Genomic DNA, 23,343 nt, shown 5'->3' with positions numbered 1-23,343 from the left:
GAAAGAGTATTATGTATGAATTATTTACGGAACCGCCGCTTTGTAGAAGTGAGTCGCGTTTGGTGCGACTCTCTCGTAAACAACAACATGCTTGGAACAAGTAAAGAACAGTAACTGCTACAGAAATTTATGTGAAGAAGCGCCAGTGCGAGTGTTGACTTTTAAGAGCTCGAAACTGAAAGTTCGTTGGTTTGGTGGCAGTTTTTGTGGTTTCTTTTTCGACAGGACATTGCCGTCCAATTCCTGTTTGCCATGAGGAAAGAACTTCGCACTGATCTGAAGAGATCCCTAAGGCCGAAATCTCTATAAATAATTTTAAATTTAGTATCAGTAAATTCACTGATGCTATCAAAAATCCAAAACCATTACATGAAAAGAAATATTCGGACACTTTTTGATATCATCGTCCTCATTTTAAGATTTAATTTCAAAGAACTTCCTTGATGTTGCATAAACCGTTTGTGTGCAACGGCCGTCACAACAAGAATATGAAATGGAATGACCACGTAGGCCAAGTAGTCAGTAGAGAAGGTGGTAGACTTCGGTTTATTGGTCGAATACTGGGGAAATGTAGTCAGTGTACAAAGGAGATTGCTTACAAATCATTCATCGACGCATTCTGGAACGTTGCTCATGTGCGTGGGACTCATACCCACTAGGACGAACAACATATTGAACTTATACAGAGAAAGGCAACACGAATGGTCACCGTTTGGCCCGTGGAAGAGTGTCACAGATATGCTGAAAAAGTTGCACTGGCAGACTCTTGTAGATAGACGTAAACGATCTCGAGAAAGCCTACGCACGAAATTTTAAGAATCGGCTTTAAACGACTCTAGGAACGTACCACATCCACCTACAAATCGCTCACAGCAAAACAAAGAGGTATGTAAAGAATCATTCTTCCCACGCTCTATACATGAATGCAACGGGAAGAAATAAATCGTACAATGGGACGTACAGACTTCTGTGCGATTCTCAGTGGTTTTCAGAGTACAGGTGTAGACACAGAACAGAGCAATGGTGGCGCGATTTGTCATTTAGGTCATGGCAACAATGCATATAGTCGAAATATTGAGCAAGAGATAGCATTGTCAATGTCCCTGAATGTTGAGAAAATTAGCCTAACTCTTAACTCTTTCATTGTTGACGGGACAATTATGTCCTACTAAAGTAGTATACAGTTTCCATCGTTGGAACATCTGTACTCAATGTCCTCAATGTCTTGTGCTACCATCTGGTGATAAACTTTCGGAACTTAGCGAAAAACACTGCAGGCCATGGAGTGGCTGTACAGGTTGATTCTGCTGCCCCTACCTTTGCGGTTTATGCAACCCCCAACGACTTCAAATTTCATGTGCAAGATTTTCATACTCACTTGCTTGGTATATGAAAACTATTAGACAGAGAAAAAATGAACAGGCTTTCTCGAGATAGTTTACGTCTATCTACAAGAGTCTGCCAGTTCAATTTTCGCAGCAATGTAATTAAATTTTTTACTGGGATGTTTTTTGCTAGAGGCCATAGTTTTCGAATTATTCAAGAAAAACAAAAAAATGACATTCAAATGTGTTTTTCTTGAATAATTCTAGAACTGTGACCTCCAGCGAATACATATCCCAGTATAAAATTTAGTTACATTAAATTTTCTACAAAAAGGTCGTGTTAATTTTGCTGTCGGTCTAGTAGATTGTGCATAGCGAGTGAGAGAACATGGAAATCTTGTATCTGGTATCTGAAGGCTTTTGGGTTGCAAAAAACACAACAGTAGGGTCAGCTGAGTCATTTTGCATAGAAAGCTATAAGGAGCCAAATGGGGAGGTATGTGTTTATTGCTGGCACAGTGCGTCTGTTTCACGAAAATCGGATCAAGTCACCATCTTCTCAAAAAAAATGGCTCTGAGCACTATGCGACTTAACTTCTGAGGTCATCAGTCGCCTAGAACTCAGAACTAATTACACCTAACTAACCTAAGTACATCACACACATCCATGCCCGAGGCAGGATTCGAACCTGTGACCCTAGCGGTCGCTCGGTTCCAGACTGTAGCCCCTAGAACCGCACGGCCACTCTGGCCGGCACAATCTTCTCCATTCTAAGAATATCTGAAGTAACTGATTGTTGTTTCTCATACACGACACGCATTGTTTTCAAACAGTACTACACTCCTCAATATTTCTGCTGGTTCGAACATAGTTTGTATTTAGTATATGAGCCAGCAGATTTCATAGCATGTGCAAAACATTTGTATACGACATGTCAAAACCATCTTGACATTTTACGTTGCAAAAATGTGTGCAATATTTCCTGGTTTTAACTGTCGTGGGGAAAAATTGTTTTGCTATTGATTTGTCATATTTTTTTGTTATTTTCCATCGTGATAAAATCATTCTACAGTAGAGTCTCGATTATCCGATCTTCGGTTATGCTACCTTCTGTGTTATGCGACCCTTTCACCGCGCCGGCCGTGCGACAGCCGACGGCAGGTCACTGACTAACGTGTTGTTTGTTGATACTCAGTTCATTGTCGCCTTCTGCTACTCCTCACTCCTCAGTGCTAACTTAGATCTGTAGTGGAGTGGACGTGTTGCACTTTGTTTATTGTAAAAATTTGTGGCGATGGCTTCAAAACGGAAAAAGGTGGTCGTTTCAATGGAATAAAAACTTAAATCTCTTAAAAGGATAGACAATGGTGAAACTTTATTAAAAGTGGTGCGAGATTATGACTTATTTTGCAGGAAAAAGCCTTAAAGTTTCGTAATGAACTAAACGAAGATGAACCTGATTTCACAGCTAGTGTAGGCTGGCTCGATAGATGGAAGAAAAGATACAGAATTCGGCAACTTAATGTCTGTGGTGAAAAGTTTTCAGCAACTTTTGAAGCTGTTCAATTGTTTAGGAATAAACTTCACAAGGTACTCGACAAGGAAAACTTAACAGGCGATCAATTACAGGTCTCAATTACAAAATGTTACCGGCAAAATCATTAGCGTCAAAGGCCGAAAAGGTAGCAACGTAGCAAAAAAAGAGTGACAGTTTTTGCATACAGTAACGCCACAGAAAATTTGAAAGTGAAACTATGATAGGTAAGCCAAAAAAACCGAGAGCATTTAAAAATGTGTGTAAAAGTACTCTACCGGTGAAATATTACAACAACAAAAAATGCTTGGATGAGCTCAGACGTTTTTAAAGAATGGTTTTTTAAGGAGTTTGTGCCACAAACTGAAAAGTTTTTGAAAGTCAACAACTTGCCCCGGAAAGCACTGTTGCTTCTTGACAATGCCACTTGTCATCCTAATGAAGACGAATTTCAAGATCAAGATGTACAGGCCATGTTTTTGCCTCCAAATGTCACATCCTTATGTCAGCCTATGGACCAAGGGACCTTAGACACACTGAAGAGGAACTACCGCAGAAACTTGCTTTCCTCTTTAATTAATGATATGGACAAGGGAGAAGACATGCTAGAGCAGTTACGCCGTATTATTTTGAAAGACGTAGCTTATGACGTGGCCCAATCTTGGGAAAGTGTTGGAGCAAATACAATTGGAAAACCCTGGAAAATTTTGCTACAGGAAAATGAAGAAAATTCTCCAACTGATGAAAATCTACACCCGCAGACCGAACCAGAAAATACTACCCTGCTGTCATTGTTACGAAAAGTTCCGGGATGTGCTGACGCCACAGAAGATCACATAAATGAATGGATTGTCCAAGATGAAGAATTTGAAGTGACAGTTGAAGAAATAGTCAACATGGTAAACGAAAAAGAAGAAGACGAAGAAGTGGATTTAGTGGAGGAAAATGCGTCCAAGATTTCTCACACCGATAGACACAAGGCCTTAGAAACTGCTTTAAAATATGTAGAGCAACTGGACGAAACATCGTCGACCAAGGTTTTACTTCTTAAGAGACTACGCGATTTAGCGGCAAAAAAAAAAACGGCAAACAGCAGGCAAACAAAAGACAATTACTAACTTCCTCGCACAGTAAATATCTATTCAGTCTAATTTCATTTGTACTGTATTAAATGTTTAACTCATTTGGCCTCCTTTAATTTTTGTGTTTTTTTGTATTATTTTCCGTGTTATCCGACCTTCCCGCTTATCCGACCTTGCCGCGGCCGGTTTAGGTCGGATAATCGAGACTCTACTGCACAAACGAAAATTTAACTTTGAAAATCCAAGGTTCACATGGAAACATCGACATGCGTGTTCCGCCTCACCGATTTTCAAAATTTTTAAAAGTTATTTTGGAAGAAAAAATGTACTAGTGATCATAACAGGAGAAATATTTTGGTCTTTTATTTTTCAGATATGTGATAAAGGGTTAAATGACTCGAATTATTGTTTTAACATTGTCATTACTGCGAAAGATGATTATATTTCTCTTTATATATATATATATATATATATATATATATATATATATATATATAAATGTTTGATGTCTAAAATCTAAGCCAAGGACAATAAACATGTGTTAAAGATATTACAAAAAATAGGCTTGTAATGCAATAATAAATTTCTTGTTCCTTTCTGTCAATTGTTAGGTTACAGTGCTAAACTACCAGATTCTGTGATACTATAAATACCTCAATATGTTTTTCTGGAATATGGTAACGCGAAGTGCATATTACTACGTTACAGGTGCAGAGGTTTGAAGGAGCCGCAACCATCTACGGCCCACACACGCTGACCCTGTACCTACAGCAGTACCGCAAACTGGCTCAGTCCATTCTTACTGTAAGTTCTACGATATTGCTGTCTTCCAGGTCTTCATTTAAATATATGGCCACTAATAGTATTTTGTTCAGACTGTAGGAGAGACATTGGTTGGGACACGACTGACCATTACGTTGGGCGTTTAAGTTCTTGTTTCCAGTGCGCTAAGCTAGCCAGACAAATTGCGAGTTAAATCTTTCGAATTTCAAGTGTCTACAAATGAGACTTGTTCAATAGGTCTATTATCACAGAGCTGTTTATTTTTGTTCACACTGGATCTTTTCTTTTGTGTTGTTACTCTTGTGATACGTTTGTTGAGACCCGCTGCGAATTCTCATATTCTGCTAGCCTCTTCATCTTATGGTAGCACTTGGACCAATCTTACTCCATTATTTCTTTAGCATATTCTGACCTTCCCCTACAGGTTGCACCTTCTAAGGCTCGTTCAAGTATCTTTGATGTCGTAACACGTGTCCTACCACCCAGTTTATTCTTGTCAATGTTTTCCACGGGTTTCTCTTCTCGCCGATTCCATCGAGAACCTCCTCATCTCTTACCTGATGAGTCCACCAGATTTCCCAAATCCTTCTGTATCACTACATACGTAACGCCTAGAATCTCTCATCTTCCGGATTTACCACAGTCAGTCATTCATTTCCACACAATGGTGGGCTCATAAAGTACAACCTCAGAAATTTGTTCGTCGTAATTAAGGCTCGTGTTTGACATTTGCCATTGTTAGGATATTTATCTCTAAAGGCCAGAGCCTTGGTATTCCGCACAGAGATTTTCATTCCGACCAGATCCATTGAAGAAATCACGCAGATCTCTCAATGTCATTCTCAGTTTATCAAATCTGTGAAAAATAACTTGTCCATCATCAAATTACTATTTTAAATTTACACTTGTAGGCTTTCGACCACTATTAACTAGTTTATTTCAACAAAATTCAGGACTCAGAACGATTGATTAGCAGAAGGGCTTCTATACATAGATTGCGCACATTGCTGCGCCATAAAAATTTAGTCACAATTAAACATTAAATCAAAATTATATCCTACCAGCGAGGGGAAAAATTTGAGATAAGAACAGTTCCAAAATAATGTTTCTCTATTTTCTTTTTTTCCTAAATTATTTTGATAACAAAAGCTAATCGCTCGTATAAGGTCAAACTTACACACATTCACTTCGCAAATTACCATCAGACCTTCCTATGTGTATAAGGTCATTACCAGAGATATGAGTTTGTTAATTATCTCATATAATTTGTATCTTGATCACCTGCATTGGTAGTATTTCGCAGTAAAATTGGTAAGAGTGCTCAACAATCGTAGCGCTACTGCGGACGTACACCTTGGAAGAAATCTTACTATCAACCAAATCCAACAAAATTCGACGTTAATACAATGTACTATGGCTTCCAGCCGTATGATACAGTCAAAACCCCACTAGGTTTCGACCGAACTTTCCTCAGTCACTGTCAAGTGATAAATGACTGCTGTCGCCGTTATATAGCCGCATTTCTGGTTGTGACATCACTAGTGCTCACATCCTTGCTAAATATGGTAATGTTTTCGTCACGCGTCCAGCGCGCCCGCTCCATCCTAGCTAGGGCCTGGTTCCAGCCTGTCCTGAACTGCAAACCACCGTCCTTACAAATGGTGTTTTCAGATTTTTTTATTTCTGTAGCTTCTTTTACACTGTCCAGTTACATTAATGTGACAACTTATCAAAAGCCTGAATAACAACCTTTTTCCGGGTGGACTCCTGCGAAACGTGCAAAAAGACAGTCAGTTTGGCCTGAAAGGTACTGACAGGTATCCCACACATTCTCGATTGGATTTAAATCCGGAGAGTTTGGTGTTCAGAGGAGTATGGTAAACTTATCCTGTTGCTCTTCGAACCACTCACGTACACTGCGAGCTGTATGACACCTTGCGTTGTCCTGCTGGTAGATGCCATTGTTGCGAGGAAAAAGAAACTGTACCTAGTGGTGGACATGATCCGCAATCATAAATCTACACTTGCGTTGATCCATTGTGCCTTTCAGAATGACGATATCACCCAGAGAATGCCACGGAAACGTTCCCCAGACCATAACGCTCCCTCCTCCGGCCTGTAGCTTTCAGATGATTGTTTCAGGATGTTTGCTCTCTGTCTGGTGGAGCATAAAAGGGGCACCTCTCGCCACTCAATTGATGTCCAGTTGCAGTACATGGCGTGCAAACTCCAGCCTTAATTGCTGATGAACAGCAGTTCTTATAGATGCATGAACAAGGCGCCTGCTATGCAGGCCCATACGCAATATTAGCTGAACGGTGGTTGATAGTATGCCGTTGGTAGCACCTTGGCTCATGTGGTCGGTCAGTTATTCAACAGTTGCACGTCTATTCGCCGGACTGCATCTCTGCAGCCGTGGTTCATCCTTGTCATCTATGGCCCATGGTGAACTATAGTTGCCTTGGGGCCGGTTTTGGACGGCGCGATTTTGCCTTGCACGGTATACTTAAACCACAGTAGCATGTAAACAGTTTACAAACATAGCTGTTTCGGAAATGCTTCCATCCTTGGCCTGAAAACCAATGATCATTTCCTATTGGACATCAGCATCTCTTGTGTTCCCTCCGGCGTTGCTCCGCAGTGTGTACGTACTATTCGGCTGACGTAGTAGCAGCTACAGTGACGAGCTATCTTGTGCATTCCAGGCGTTCTGGCTTTCTTAAGTGCCGAAATAGCATCCAAGTCGATATCTCTTTCCGTCATATTGATGACACTTCGTTCTGTTGATTTTTATTCCGCAGCATGCTGTTGTTCAGATAGCTGGATGAGTTTTTCTTTCTGCTTTTCTGTGCTCTTCTTCTACTATGACACCTGTTGCGCTACAGTCCCCACGTCGATCCACTCCCAGTCTAGTTTCGAGAATACCTCTGTCAGTTGTGAGCGGACAGGCAGTAACTCGCAACCATCTGAATCCAGCTGCCTCCTAATGAAATGTAGCCTCTACTACAGCAGTGCAGCACTGGCACTTTAGATTGTTCTGTCCGCAGAGGTGTTGATGTGATGGCTCACAACGCAAATCGAGGAATCTTGTTCTCATCTCGGCCGCGTAGCAGGAAGAGGCGTTTGATGGAACGCAATGTTTCTTCCCTGTAGAGGTATGTAATGAATGACTGCCTCCTCTCACGGTGACATAAATGCTAATTATAAAAATAGATATACATATGCATGTACGTATTTATGTTTCTCATTTTCTCCAGAACCACTGGATTTCAACCAAACCTGGTACACGTATCATTTACAGTCTGGAAATAATCACTGTGCGGTAGGAATCGCTCACCTATCAAAGGGATGGGGGTGGGGTGAGAAAGTGGTACAGCGACGTGAGACTATCCTTAATTCATTTGAGAATGAGAGCTCTTAGAGACCTGCAACAAACTTTACATATATTTCAAACCTTTACGAAATTTTTCCTCCCTGACAAGCCCCACAACATGATGAAAGGGAATATGTTTATTACTTACTATGTTTTCGCTATTCCTACAATAAAACTGTCACATGAAATTGTAGTTTTAATTTATCATTTCTTTACGACAAAATGTATTGGTGACATATTTCGCAGACAGTATTCGCAAATACTACTAAATGTATCAGGAAAATGATATATTATGACACATATTTCAGGACATGTCACGTCAAATGTTAGAAAAAACTGACTCATCACATGTAACGTTTTAACTTATTAATTCCTTGTTACTAACTCTATTTCGTACACAGTATCTACAGTGCAGCTGGATGGACATAGAAAAATAGACCATTGTACGACATATAGTTCAGGAGACATGACATCATAAACACTAGGTGCTTGAAAAACTCCATCATCACACATATCGTTCAAATTTATTTCTTCTTTGCTACTAAATCTATTACCAATATACACTCCTGGAAATGGAAAAAAGAACACATTGACACCGGTGTGTCAGACCCACCATACTTGCTCCGGACACTGCGAGAGGGCTGTACAAGCAATGATCACACGCACGGCACGGCGGACACACCAAGAACCGCGGTGTTGGCCGTCGAATGGCGCTAGCTGCGCAGCATTTGTGCACCGCCGCCGTCAGTGTCAGCCAGTTTGCCGTGGCATACGGAGCTCCATCGCAGTCTTTAACACTGGTAGCATGCCGCGACAGCGTGGACGTGAACCGTATGTGCAGTTGACGGACTTTGAGCGAGGGCGTATAGTGGGCATGCGGGAGGCCGGGTGGACGTACCGCCGAATTGCTCAACACGTGGGGCGTGAGGTCTCCACAGTACATCGATGTTGTCGCCAGTGGTCGGCGGAAGGTGCACGTGCCCGTCGACCTGGGACCGGACCGCAGCGACGCACGGATGCACGCCAAGACCGTAGGATCCTACGCAGTGCCGTAGGGGACCGCACCGCCACTTCCCAGCAAATTAGGGACACTGTTGCTCCTGGGGTATCGGCGAGGACCATTCGCAACCGTCTCCATGAAGCTGGGCTACGGTCCCGCACACCGTTAGGCCGTCTTCCGCTCACGCCCCAACATCGTGCAGCCCGCCTCCAGTGGTGTCGCGACAGGCGTGAATGGAGGGACGAATGGAGACGTGTCGTCTTCAGCGATGAGAGTCGCTTCTGCCTTGGTGCTAATGATGGTCGTATGCGTGTTTGGCGCCGTGCAGGTGAGCGCCACAATCAGGACTGCATACGACCGAGGCACACAGGGCCAACACCCGGCATCATGGTGTGGGGAGCGATCTCCTACACTGGCCGTACACCACTGGTGATCGTCGAGGGGACACTGAATAGTGCACGGTGCATCCAAACCGTCATCGAACCCATCGTTCTACCATTCCTAGACCGGCAAGGGAACTTGCTGTTCCAACAGGACAATGCACGTCCGCATGTATCCCGTGCCACCCAACGTGCTCTAGAAGGTGTAAGTCAACTACCCTGGCCAGCAAGATCTCCGGATCTGTCCCCCATTGAGCATGTTTGGGACTGGATGAAGCGTCGTCTCACGCGGTCTGCACGTCCAGCACGAACGCTGGTCCAACTGAGGCGCCAGGTGGAAATGGCATGGCAAGCCGTTCCACAGGACTACATCCAGCATCTCTACGATCGTCTCCATGGGAGAATAGCAGCCTGCATTGCTGCGAAAGGTGGATATACACTGTACTAGTGCCGACATTGTGCATGCTCTGTTGCCTGTGTCTATGTGCCTGTGGTTCTGTCAGTGTGATCATGTGATGTATCTGACCCCAGGAATGTGTCAATAAAGTTTCCCCTTCCTGGGACAATGAATTCACGGTGTTCTTATTTCAATTTCCAGGAGTGTATTTCACAGACATTGTCCAAATATGTCGATGAAAGTATCTACGAAATTGTATTATTGTACGACGCACGGTTCACGAGATATGACTAACAAACATTGACCCGGTAACTGAAGGGCGCAATTGGCTATAGATACAGGTGAAATATGTGTACGATTTCGAGTGAAATATGTTAAACGCATGTGAAACTTATTTGACATGCGTGTATGGGTAAAACGTCATCCAGAACCGCTGGAATGACTTCAGTCAAGTCTTACGTGCGGTTACAATCGGGAAGGAAAGAGTGTGGGCATAAGAACCACCAGCCTCCTATTGGAATGAATGCGATAATGTGGGAAAAGAATGGAGAATGAGGATATGGACAGATAATGAGGGGGAAGGAGGACAAAGATGCAGATAGGAGGAGGAAGAGGTGGAAAGATGGGGAGGGGGAGGAATAGACAGAGATGGACGCGAGAGGAGGAGAGGAGGAGATGGGTAGAGAAAGGAAAGAGGAGGAGGTGGAGAAACAGAGGAGAGAAGAGGAGATGGGCACAGGAATGAAAAGGGAGGAGACGTACTGGTAGAGGAACTGAAGGAGACTGGCAGGGAATTGGGTGGGGGAGGGGGGGAGATGGACAGAGAAAGAGAGGGGGGAAGGAATAGATGGACTAATAGAAGATTGGAATAAATTAATACTTCGGTAACGCCAGGTACTCAGCTAGTGAATGAATAAACTTTTGTCTAGGCTCCAGCGGCGTCACCTGGTTCAATTACCACGAACTAGTTATTAATTCCTATCGCCGCGAGACCGTGCATTCAGAATTCGACGTGTCTGCAATAGCGCTCAATAGTTCAAACCCTCCATACTCTCGAAGTTATTGACAATACAAAACTTAGAGTAAAGTGAACTTTTACGGAAATTCTCGTGGATTTAATACATATCTTGTAAACTGTCCTTCCTGTTTGATTATGAAAATGTTTATTATGCTGTAGAAAGTTATAGGCATCGGACTAACCGTTCGTGACATCACGGGAAGGGAAGTTTACGCTCAAGGTACATGTTACTGACGTGCAGTGACGGGTCCTGTCGAATTTCTACTACTTCATCGATTTCCACCAAAATATTACAATAATTCTGACCAGGTTTCCTTTAACATAAATAACACCGAGTTCGTTGTTCTTTACGTACAGGCGAAATGTATCTAGTTGGCCTAATCACACGCGTGACACACTCACTGCCTCTCGTGCAACGCAGTTCTTTTGTGTTTGCCGTTTCTGTCGAGTTCTTTATGGTCGCCTCCGAATTAATGGTTCAAATGGCTCTGAGCACTATGGGACTTAACATCTTAGGTCATCAGTCCCCTAGAACTTAGAACTATTTAAACCTAACTAACCTAAGGACATCACACACATCCATGCCCGAGGCAGGATTCGAACCTGTGACTGTAGCAGTCCCGCGGTTCCGGACTGCAGCGCCTAGAACCGCTCGACCACAGCGGCCGGCGTCGGAGGTTTGAGTCCTCCCTCGGGCATGGGCGTGTGTGTGTTGTCGGTAGCGCAAGTTAGTTTAAGTTAGATTAACTAGTGCGTAAGCCTAGGGACCGATGACCTCAGCAGTTTGGTCCCATAAGAACTCACCACAAATTTCCAGTTTCGAAATGTTGCAGAGTAGCACCCTGGAACCTGGACCGTCGCCGCCAGACTTGTCCAAGGAGGTGATCCAGCTGACGCCAGGAGTGGTGTACGACCTGCCCCCGTGGCGGTCACCGTTCGGGTACGTGGTGCAGCAGCCACCTGCCACAGCCAGGCCCGGAGACACCGTCACCGCCACTTTCGTGAGTAAACAAGTCTGTCTGGCCAACGAAGCCCAACAGCACAGTGTCACTAATTTTCTCCCGTTCTCGTTGCATTCTGTTAATAAGCACACTGACCAAAATATTAGCCCCAACAAGTACCGTGGAACAGCGTCTCAACTCGGAGGAAGAGAGTGTACAGGCTTCTCAAGGTAACCTATGCAACATAAATCTGAAGTCACTGACTGGAGACTGGATCTCGCAGCGCTACCAAATTTCGGTGATTTGGACTGCTTCGTTTCGCTCGCGATTCCAAATACTCCATGACATTTTCTATGGGATTTCGATAGGAGGATTTAGCGGGTTAATCGAGATGTCATAGGATGTCCGAAGGTTCCTCGGGGCAGGAGCAAGTGTATGCAATCCTGTGAACATGCCTTTTGTCATCTTGGAAGATGGGCGTGTCCCCAGCTTACTCATCAAGAAGATGTGGAAGATAGAGCAACACTCAGTCACGGATAATGTAGAAAAGAACTTCCTACTTCACGCACGTAGTAACCTGTATGAGAGGGTCCAATTCGTGGTATGAAGAACTCCTCGCCAAAAATTACAGTGAATCTCTGATCTGAACTGCGCCCTTCACACCTAAGTTAAAAGATTCATTTAGTTGTCGTTCCACTAGACGCATTGCATCATCTGAAAAGAGCCAAAATTGCAACTCGTCGAACCACACAGCACGCCCCTAGTTAGATATTGTTCAGTTTCACTCTTGTTTGGGCCACTGAGGTCATGCAGTTTCGTGCCCCAATGTGAGAAATGTCCAACGCATGCAACATCCTTCGCAATTTTCTCTGGGAATCTTATTGAGAGACACTTACATTCACTGACAGCAGCAATTCCTGTCGGGTTTAAGGACGTTTGCCATTCATAAAGGAAGTCGATCATCTCCGGTTTCTGTCACTTAGGTTCCTTTTATGTCTGTTATTACGCCGTGTTACGTGGTTCTAACTTGTGCATCATTATTTATGGTCAGAATGTGCAGTCTGCGTAGGTACAGTGTGCAGGTTCAGGCATTAGATGCGTTGTCGTCAGATTTCCCAATCTCGTCTCACCCTGTGACGTCATTGATAACATCACATATTGCTGGGAAATTTATGCCAATGTTCCTGTGTATAAAATGGCAGGAAATTCATAAGTAACCCAACTGTGCTACAAGGTTTTCCCCCAAAACATACACTGTGGAGGTAGGGCTGTTGTCCTAAATATAAACTGGCGGCAAATGCATAAATCCAGCCGGCCGCGGTGGTCTAGCGGTTCTAGGCGCTCAGTCCGGAGCCGCGCGACTGCTACGGTCGCCATGCCTCGGGCATGGATGTGTGTGATGTCCTTAGGTTATTAGGTTTAAGTAGTTCTAAGTTCTAGGGGACTGATGACCATAGATGTTAAGTGCCATAGTGCTCAGAGCCATTTTTTTTGCATAAATCCAGGATCGCATGTTGCCATGTGTGGTGGAAGTAGGTCACTTGTGCTAAATACAGAATTCAAGATGGCCACTGGGATTTCCAATGACTCCACTGCGGAAGTAAAATAGTTCTGCTAGGTATATACTCCAAGACATGTGGCCTGCAATATTGGCACAGTCTCAACGATGTTAGAATGGTTCAAATGGCTCTGAGCACTATGGGACTTAACATCGATGGTCATCAGTCCCCTAGAACTTAGAACTACTTAAACCTAACTAACCTAAGGACAGCACACAACACCCAGCCATCACGAGGCAGAGAAAATCCCTGACCCCGCCGGGAATCGAACCCGGGAACCCGGGCGTGGGAAGCGAGAACGCTATCGCACGACCACGAGATGTGGGCAACGATGTTAGAATCCAAGATGCTATGACAAAAGGAAGCAACCAATCTGCTGACCTACTTAACACATTTACCTCAAGCTATTATTCTCTCTGCCAACGGCATTGCCACAATGGTAAAACGGGTTCTCGTCAGAACACCGAAGTTAAGCGCTGTCGGAATGGGCCACAACTTGGGTGTGTGACCATCCGGTCTGCTGAGCGCTGTTGGCAAGCGGGGTACACTCAGCTCTTGTGAGGCAAACTGAGGAGCCACTTGATTGAGAAGTAGCGGCTCCTGTCTCGGAACCTGACATATGGCCTGGAGAGCGGTGTGTTGACCACATGACCCTCCATATCTGCATTCAGTGACGCCTGTGGGCTGAGGATGACACGGCGGCTGGTCGGTACCTTTGGGCCTTCATGGCCTGTTCGGGAGGAGTTTAGTTTTAGTTTTCATTATTCTCTCTGACATGTGTGGCTATTTTCAGTAGTCAGGTCACTTTCAAAATTCCAGAGTTTTCCCCTTTGATGTGAGCATTTAAATAGTTGTTATCCTAAGTTTAAATCTGGCAGGAAATTCAAAACGGCCAAAAATATGACATATAGCATCATGGTATTTCAATTCAAACACCGGAAGCACACCTTTGGCACTTTTTCCCTAAGTTCAAACAACTGCCCTTCTGTCATCATGATTTAAACAAGTTATTTTGGAGCTCGCTTTGAAAGTGTCGCATTCACGTTTCCCCTAAGTTCACTTTTGATGTTCTTCAATAATTTCCCCCAACCCAACTGGCGTTACAAAAAAAAATGGTTTAAATGGCTCTAAGCACTATGAGGCTTAACATCTGAGGTCATCAGTCCCCTAGACTTAGAACTACTTAAACCTAACTATCATAAAGACATCACATACATCAATCCCCGAGGCAGGATCGAACCTGCGACCGTAGCAGCAACGCGGTTCCGGACTGCAGCGCCTAGAACCGCTCGGCCACAGCGGCCGGCACTGGTGTTGAAACACTTCCTCCTCCACTTATTCCAAGTTTAAAATTTAGGAGACTTGCTACTTGTCAGAACTAAGGCACTTGGCCTAACTTTATAATTGAGTAGCTTACTGATGCAGCCAGTATGGTTGTCATGATCATGTTTAATGGTAATAGAATAGGAAAACTTGCATCAGTATTAAAAGAGTCACCATAAAGATGAGGGTCTGCTCCATACACATCATGAACCTTAGGGACCGCAGTGACTACCGTACCGCTGTCATCAGCTGTTGTATTGGCAGCCGCCACGACTCGAAGCCACGTCATGCTGGGGGGCGCCACGGCTGCAACCATCGTCAGCCAAGGTGGGGGCTGACTCTCTGGCTTCAGCTGAGAGCAAATGTCGCCAGAGCCTCTCCCACCGCCCTCCCCCCTCTCTTGCCCACCACATGACGTCTGACGGGCCTGAATGCACCCCTACAGAGAGGCTGCTTTCACCTACGAGTTTAGAGCAGCCAGCGCCACGTCATGCCGTTAGGAGTGAAGGTGGATATCCCTCGTCTTCCATCCGATGCAAGCTCTGTGCTCCACCACTTTTGGTGTGCTCTGTAAGACGGTACAGCTTCCTAATACGAGGTTTGGAACTCTAATAGTGACAACTATTTATTTACAGCTCGTACAAACTAGATACGTGTTTCCAAGTTTTACTGACCTTCGAAGTAGTCACCAGGATTGTGTATAACCCGTTTCCAGCGATGTGGAAGTCGTAGGATACTGTTAGCAGTGCCAGTTGAGTTTACAGTTCGAGCGCCGCGGTCTATTGCCCGACGAATTTGTAGCAGTTCTGAAGCGAATGCCGTGAAATGTTTCCTTCAGTTTAGAAACCGAGTTAAACTTACCGAGGGCTTAATTCAGGGGAGTGCAGTAGATGGTACAGCAATTAGCAGCCCCATCAGTCAAACATATCAGTAACAGTTCGCACAGTACGTGCTTGAGCATTGTCCTCCAAAATGATTGTCAGGGCTTGCAGAAAGTGTCATCACTTCTGTCTCCATGCTGTTCATTTTTTGAACACGACCTACGACCAGGTACAGAAATTAGAGCCTATACGGAGGTTTACCGATAATCATTCTTCCCGCGCACTATTCGCGAGTGGAACAAGGTTGGAGGGATCAGATAATGGTACCGAAACTACCATCCAACATACACCATTAGGTGGTTTGCTGAGTATGATTTACACGTAGATGTAGGTTGCCTTTTATGCTAACGACACAACGATGTTAGATACCGACTGCACTAGAAGGAAGCCTGTGTCGTAAGACCATCGGTCAGTATTTTGTAGGACAGAATAGGCCTGGACCGTTTGTTTAGCTGAACAAACACCACATTTTGAGCCACTGAAATGAAATGAAATGAAAGTATGGCATTGTTGGCGGGGAGGCACATGCGGGGAAGTTCGGTCACCGTATTACAAGTCCTTTTGACTTCGGCGACTTGCGAGTCAGTGGTGATGAAGAACACACAACACCCAGTCATGACGAGGTAGACAAAATATCTGACCCCGCCGGGAATCGAATGCGGGACCCCGTGCGCGGGAAGCGAGAACGCTACCGCAAGACCACGAGCTGCGAACTCTGAGCCACTCATCAAGATCGTTACAGCATCCAAGCCGCCCACTCCAGAGATTCAGCGTGTGTGTGCTACGGTAGAAAAGCTTTTTTGTTTGTTTATTTGAACAACTGTAGGCGACGCCAGTAGACCGTAATCTCCCCCAGTCATGACGACAGACAAGAGGCCACAGTGATAGTGATAGACACACCCTTTTCACTATCAGATGACACCGGTAGATGTCATTCGATGCATCAGATACTTATGCACCACCTACCGAACGAAATACTCGTGTGCACTGTATTTACAGTACAATACCGGGAGTATCAGCAGGTGACTGCACGGCAGGTAACTATTATGATCATAGCAGAGCGTCTGGTTTCGTTCGACATCTACTATTACGCAGATTCGTGGCATTTTCAGGTTTGTTAGTGCTGCATTTGGTTTGTGTGACCTCCGTTCATAAGACAGCTTGTGTGGTTCATCTTCAATAAAAGTCTGGAGTACTGTCGTAAAATGCAGTCTACGATATTAGAGGTTTCACTGTAGTAGGCACTTCATGCATTTTCCAGTTAGAGCCCATATAGTGAAAGGTGATTACTATTAGCATGCTTTGCGGCTGTTTCCCATTCACGTAAACATACTGCTGCCCCAGCACCATACCAGGAGTAGTTCAGTATCAACAATAGCTTCATTCAGTTTGTGTTCAGCGTTGCAGTAACATGTCACTAGAGGCATGCAACACTTTGATAGAGTCGGGATAGTGACTTTACTTTCATCAGGTCATACACAGAAAGATGCTGCCGATCGGTTTGAGGTCCTTCAAAGTGGTGTGTCTAAGGTGTAGAGGATGTACAGAGAGACGGGAATGTGTACGAAAGACCTCGCAGTGGTCGTCCTCGTATGACAACACCAATGCAGGATCGTTTCCACCAACTGTCGACTCGCAGAGTGGAATAATGTCATGTTTGCTGACGAGACCAGGGCTGGTTTACGACTGGACAGTAGACGTACTGGGGTTTGGAGAAGTGCTAAACGACACCAGGAACGCCCGTAGCTACAGGAAGTCCATCCATTTGTAGGTGGAAGTGTAATGTTCTGAGTGGCAATAATGATGGACCGGCAGACCCCTCTATTTCCCAACTACGGCAATTTGACTGCTTCCCGATACCTCCAAGAGGTCCTACGAACGAATATTAGACCCTACTGACGTGACGTCGGTGACAACTTCATCCTAGTCGATGATGAGGCAAGGTTTCGGTACTTTCAAAGATACATCAACCCAGTGCATTGACCAGCGCAGTCCCCAGTCAAGAACGCAATTAAGCATGCATGGAACCTGTTGAAGGAGACCGTTGCACAGTTCCGAATCCACCTAACATGCTCACCACTAACGACTGAATACTTCAAAGAACTGTCACTGACGCCTGAACAACAGGGAACTGACGTGTATCAAGACTTTTTTTTTGTCATCAGTCCACTGACTGGTTTGATGCGGCCCGCCACGAATTCCTTTCCTGTGCTAACCTCTTCATCTCAGAGTAGCACTTGCAACCTACGTCCTCAATTATTTGCTTGACGTATTCCAATCTCTGTCTTCCTCTACAGTTTTTGCCTTCTACAGCTCCTCTAGTACCATCGAAGTCATTCCCTCATGTCTCAGCAGATGTCCTATCATCCTGTCCCTTCTCCTTATCAGTGTTTTCCACATATTCCTTTCCTCTCCGATTCTGCGTAGAACCTTCTCATTCCTTACCTTATCAGTTCACCTAATTTTCAACATTCGTCTATAGCACCACAGTCCATGTTTCACTACCACAATGCTGTACTCCAGTCGTACATCCTCAGAAATTTCTTCCTCAAATTAAGGCCGGTATTTGATATTAGTAGACTTCTCTTGACCAGAAATGCCTTTTTTGCCATAGCGAGTCTGCTTTTGATGTCCTACTTGCTCCGTCCGTCATTGGTTACTTTAGTGCCTAGGTAGCAGAATTCCTTAACTTCATTGACTTCGTGACCATCAATCCTGATGTTAAGTTTCTCGCTGCTCTCATTTCTACTATTGCTCATTACCTTCGTCTTTCTCCGATTTACTCTCAAACCATGCTGTGTACTCATTAGACTGTTCATTCCGTTCAGCAGATCATTTAGTTCTTCTTCACTTTCACTCAGGATAGCAATGTCATCAGCGAATCGTATCATTGATATCCTTTCACCTTGTATTTTAATTCCACTCCTGAACCTTTCTTTTATTTCCATCATTGCTTCCTCGATGTTCAGATTGAAGAGTAGGGGCGAAAGGCTACAGCCTTGTCTTACAACCTTCTTAATACGAGCACTTCGTTCTTGATCGTCTACTCTTATTATTCCCTCTTGGTTGTTGTACATATTGTATATGACTCGTCTCTCCCTATAGCTTACCCCTACTTTTTTCAGAATCTCCAACAGCTTGCACCATTTTATATTGTCGAACGCTTTTTCCAGGTCGACAAATCCTATGAAAGTGTCTGGTTTTTCTTTAGCCTTGCTTCTATTATTAGCCGTAACGTCAGAATTGCCTCTCTCTTCCCTTTACTTTTCCTAAAGCCAAACTGATCGTCACCTAGCGCATTCTCAATTTTCTTTTCCATTCTTCTGTATATTATTCTTGTAAGCAGCTCCGATGCATGAGCTGTTAAGCTGATTGTGCGATAATTCTCGCACTTGTCAGCTCTTGCCGTCTTCGGAATTGTGTGGATGATGCTTTTCCGAAAGTCAGATGGTATATCGCCAGACTCATATATTCAACACACCAACGTGAATAGTCGTTTTGTTGCCACTTCCCCCAATGATTTTAGAAATTCTGATGGAATGTTATCTATCCCTTCTGCCTTATTTGACCGTAAGTCCTCCAAAGCTCTTTTAAATTCCGATTCTAATACTGGATCCCCTATCTCTTCTAAATCGACTCCTGTTTCTTCTTCTATCACATCAGACAAATCTTCACCCTCATAGAGGCTTTCAATGTGTTCTTTCCACCTATCTGCTCTCTCCTTTGCATTTAAAAGTGGAATTCCCGTTGCACTCTTAATGTTACCACAGTTACTGTTAATGTCACCAAAGGGTGTTTTGACTTTCCTGGATGCCGAGTCTGTCCTTCCGACAATTATATCTTTTTCGATGTCTTCACATTTTTCCTGCAGCCATTTCGTCTTAGCGTCTCTGCACTTCCTATTTTTTTCCATTCCTCAGCGACTTTTGTTTCTGTATTCCTAATTTTCCCGGAACCTGTTTGTACTTCCTCCTTTCATCAATCAACTGAAGTATTTCTTCTGTTACCCATGGTTTCTTCGCAGCTACTTTCTTTGTACATATGTTTTCCTTCCCAACTTCTGTGATGGCCCTTTTTGAGATGTCCATTCCACTTCAACTGTACTGCCTACTGCGCTATTCCTTATTGCTGTATCTATAGCGTTAGAGAACTTCAAACGATCTCGTCATTCCTTAGTACTTCCGTATCCCACTTCTTTGCGTATTGATTGTTCCTGACTAATGTCTTGAACTTCAGGCTACTCTTCATCACTACTATATTGTGATCTGAGTCTATATCTGCTCCTGGGTACGCCTTACAGTCCAGTATCTGATTTCGGAATCTCTGTCTGACCATGATGTAATCTAATTGAAATCTTCCCGTATCTCCCGGCCTTTTCCAAGTATACCTCCTCCTCTTGTGATTCTTGAACAGGGTATTCACTATTACTAGCTGAAACTTGTTACAGAACTCAATTAGTCTTTCTCCTCTTTCATTCCTTGTCCCAAGCCCATATTCTCCTGTAACCTTTTCTTCTACTCCTTCCCCTACAACTGCATTCCAGTCGCCCATGACCATTAGATTTTCGTCCCCCTACGAAGGTGTCCCGACAGGAAGACGTTCGAAGCAATTGATCGGCGTCTTAGGGAGCACGGAACATTCCAGCCTACGACTCGTGACCGGGGAACACCTAGAACGACGAGGAAACCTGCAATGGATGAGGCAATTCTTCGTGCAGTTGACGATAAACCTAATGTAAGCGTCAGAGAAGTTGCTGCTGTACAAGGTAATGTTGACCACGTCACTGTATAGAGAGTGCTACGGGAGAACCAGTTGTTTCCGTACCATGTACAGCGTGTGCAGGCACTATCAGCAGCTGACTGGCCTCCAGGGGTACACTTCTGCGAATGGTTCATCCAACAATGTGTCAATCCTCATTTCAGTGCAAATGTTCTCTTTACGGATGAGGCTAATTTCCAACGTGATCAAATTGTAAATTTTCAAAATCAACATGTGTGGGGTGACGAGAATCCGCACGCAATTGTGCAATCACGCCATCAACACAGATTTTCTGTTAACGTTTGGGCAGGCACTGTTGGTGATGTCTTGATTGGGCCTCATGTTCTTCCACCTACGCTCAATGGAGCACGTTATCATGATTTTATACGGGATACTCTACCTGTGCTGCTAGAACATGTGCCTTTACAACTACGACACAACATGTGGTTCATGCACGATGGAGCTCCTACACATTTCAGTCGAAGTGTTCGTACGCTTCTCAACGACAGATTCGGTGACCGATGGATTGGTAGAGGCGGACCAATTCCATGGCCTCCACGCTCTACTGACCTCAACCCTCTTGACTTTCATTTAGGGGTGCATTTGAAAGCTCTTGCCCACACAACCCCGGTACCAAATGTAGAGACTCCTCGTTCTCGTATTGTGGACGGCTGTGATACAATACGCCATTCTCCAGGGCTGCATCAGCGCATCAGGGATTCCATGCGACGGAGGGTGGATGCATGTATCCTCGCTAACGGAGGACAGTTTGAACATTTCCTGTAACAGTGTTTGAAGTCACGCTGGTACTTTCTGTTGCTGTGTGTTTCCATTAAATGATTAATGTGATTTGAAGAGAAATAATAAAATGAGCTCTAACATGGAAAGTAAGCGTTTCTGGACATATGTCCACATAACATATGTTCTTTCTTTTTGTGTGATGAATGTTTCCTGAAAGTTTGGCCCTACCCACTTGTAACACCCCGTATATTGTATTGTGGGGAGGTTACAACCTCATCCCCTACCTTCCTATCTTCACAGACGTTCTCCTGCGAAACTTGCTGGACTAGCACTACTGGAAGAAAGGATATTGCGGAGACATTGCTTAGTTACAGCCGGAGAGATTTTTTCAGAATAAAAGTTTCACTCTGTGGCGGAGCAAAAATTTCATTCTGGAAATAACTGAAGACTTAGGATGTATGTGCTACTCTGAAGTGAACTGGTCAGCGCAAGAGAGGATTTCATGTCTACTTTATCAAACCAGGCAGAAGGTGATGAGTTTAAAAAAAAGCAGGTCGGGGAAGCCAACGACAGTCCACCACCACTAGCACCTTGTGTAGGACAGCTATTCGGGATTCGCTCATTAGATATTGGAACCGTGTATGCTGGAAATCAAATAACACTCCCCTCCCCCCGTGCTTCCTCAGACGGTCATTAAGTTCATCTTAATGCAGAATTTCAACAAGGAAGATGGTGATTTAGTCCTCTCGTGTATGGAATTACTCTCCTGACAAAACCAAAAATACAGCATATGCAGAAAGACGACGCAGAGTAAACAACTAGCACCACTACCCTAGCATAGAAGACCAACGCCAGACTTTATCCGGTGTGAAATGAGCAGTTAGCTCTAGCTCTGTTGTTTAACCAAGGAGAGAGAGAGCGTAACTCCAAGCAGAATTCAGGCAAAAAGTTTGTGGCGCAATTTGTTTAGTGCTTACATACGCCGTCTTTTGTTTTGTTCATCGGCGCAATCCTGCCCGCTGTGGGATTAAACTGTCGTGCACCACGACGTCACTTTCAGCTGCCGAAATATTGTTGTTTGTCCAGGAAGACATCCGATTGCATTCTCGTGAGTTATTTGAATATCCGCTATGCTGGGAGAAGCTCAATTTTCGGGCATATGTTACAACTACTTCATTTTGCTGAGTAGCTTAAGACGGAGGACGACTGAAGCTATTGGTGCAGTTAAGGAGTTAAACACGTTACAACAGATGTGAATGCACACACGTGAAGAGAGTGTCACAATAAGCTACGACAATTATTTGGCCCAGGAGCCCTTTTCCCCAGCCTATGCTCTTATCTGTCTACGTCAAGAACAGTTTCGTCGTCTCACACCTGCTCTCCATCTCCTGCATCAACTATAGCAGAAGTGAACACCGTAGGTATCTACAGTATTCAAGTCATGGCCAATGTTTCAGTCTAAACACTGGAATTCCGTAAGACTTTGAGTCCCATAGTTTCAGTCGACTATAGTGGCACTAGCTTCAGTAGTTGTTATACGTGTTTCCGATATACCTCCCAATTACTGAAATATTTTAAGGAATTTTGGATTGCTTAAAACCATTTCTCCTTGTTGTTTGTGAGCGTGCAGTCGGCAATCTTAACTGAAGGTATATGGCATGTGCTCGAAATAACCTGCTGATTTTTCGTCCTTGATTTGTCGTTTAAGAATAAGTAAGTGAAGTAGCAGGTGTATGAAGAACATGAAGAGCAGATTAAGAGGGATAGCAAATACAAGAATGTGCAGTGTAAACGTTTCGACAGCCAGAGCCCACAAAATCAGGCAAATTTCGCAAATCCTATGCAAAACTGGCCTGCTTGGTCTTGTGACAACAATTGTTTCTCTTCCCACAGGTGGCAGGGAATCCGCGAAACAACTTGCAGCACGGAGGGTCGTACCTGACTGTGGAGAAGAAGCACCCCTACTCCGGAAACTGGGCCGTCGTCGCCACAGACGCCGTCTGGGAGACGAAGTGAGTTCCTCTTTCTCTCTGCCGACAGTACCACTCACAGTGCAGGCGCACTACGTGGGATCTGTAACTTTAATGGTTCTCAACTAACTATGAAAAAATAAGTTCCAACATATCATCCTCTGCCAAAGACGTCATCAGGTGCGTGTGGAGGAGCACGTCATTAGCATACCGCTCTTCCAGTCGTTGACGAATTCCTTGACCTTGGAACTGCTCCTAACAGCTCTAATAGCTCCAC

At 44.3% G+C, this 23,343-nt stretch overlaps 1 protein-coding gene across 1 annotated transcript in view; it reads left to right on the top strand.

Annotated features, from left to right (window-relative positions):
• The window catches only part of LOC126152040 (neutral ceramidase-like), a 243,401-nt gene that overhangs the window by 177,272 nt on the left and 42,786 nt on the right, over nucleotides 1-23,343 (top strand). Inside the window, exons 10-12 of the mRNA XM_049915981.1 lie at nucleotides 4,651-4,746; nucleotides 11,727-11,894; nucleotides 22,990-23,108. Coding sequence (XP_049771938.1) covers nucleotides 4,651-4,746; nucleotides 11,727-11,894; nucleotides 22,990-23,108 — 383 coding nt within the window. The remainder of the gene's footprint in view (nucleotides 1-4,650; nucleotides 4,747-11,726; nucleotides 11,895-22,989; nucleotides 23,109-23,343) is intronic.

The sequence above is a fragment of the Schistocerca cancellata genome, chromosome 2 (assembly GCF_023864275.1).
Source record: "Schistocerca cancellata isolate TAMUIC-IGC-003103 chromosome 2, iqSchCanc2.1, whole genome shotgun sequence".
Classification (NCBI taxonomy): Eukaryota; Metazoa; Arthropoda; class Insecta; order Orthoptera; family Acrididae; genus Schistocerca; species Schistocerca cancellata.
This window is presented reverse-complemented; position numbering and strand designations above follow the sequence as displayed.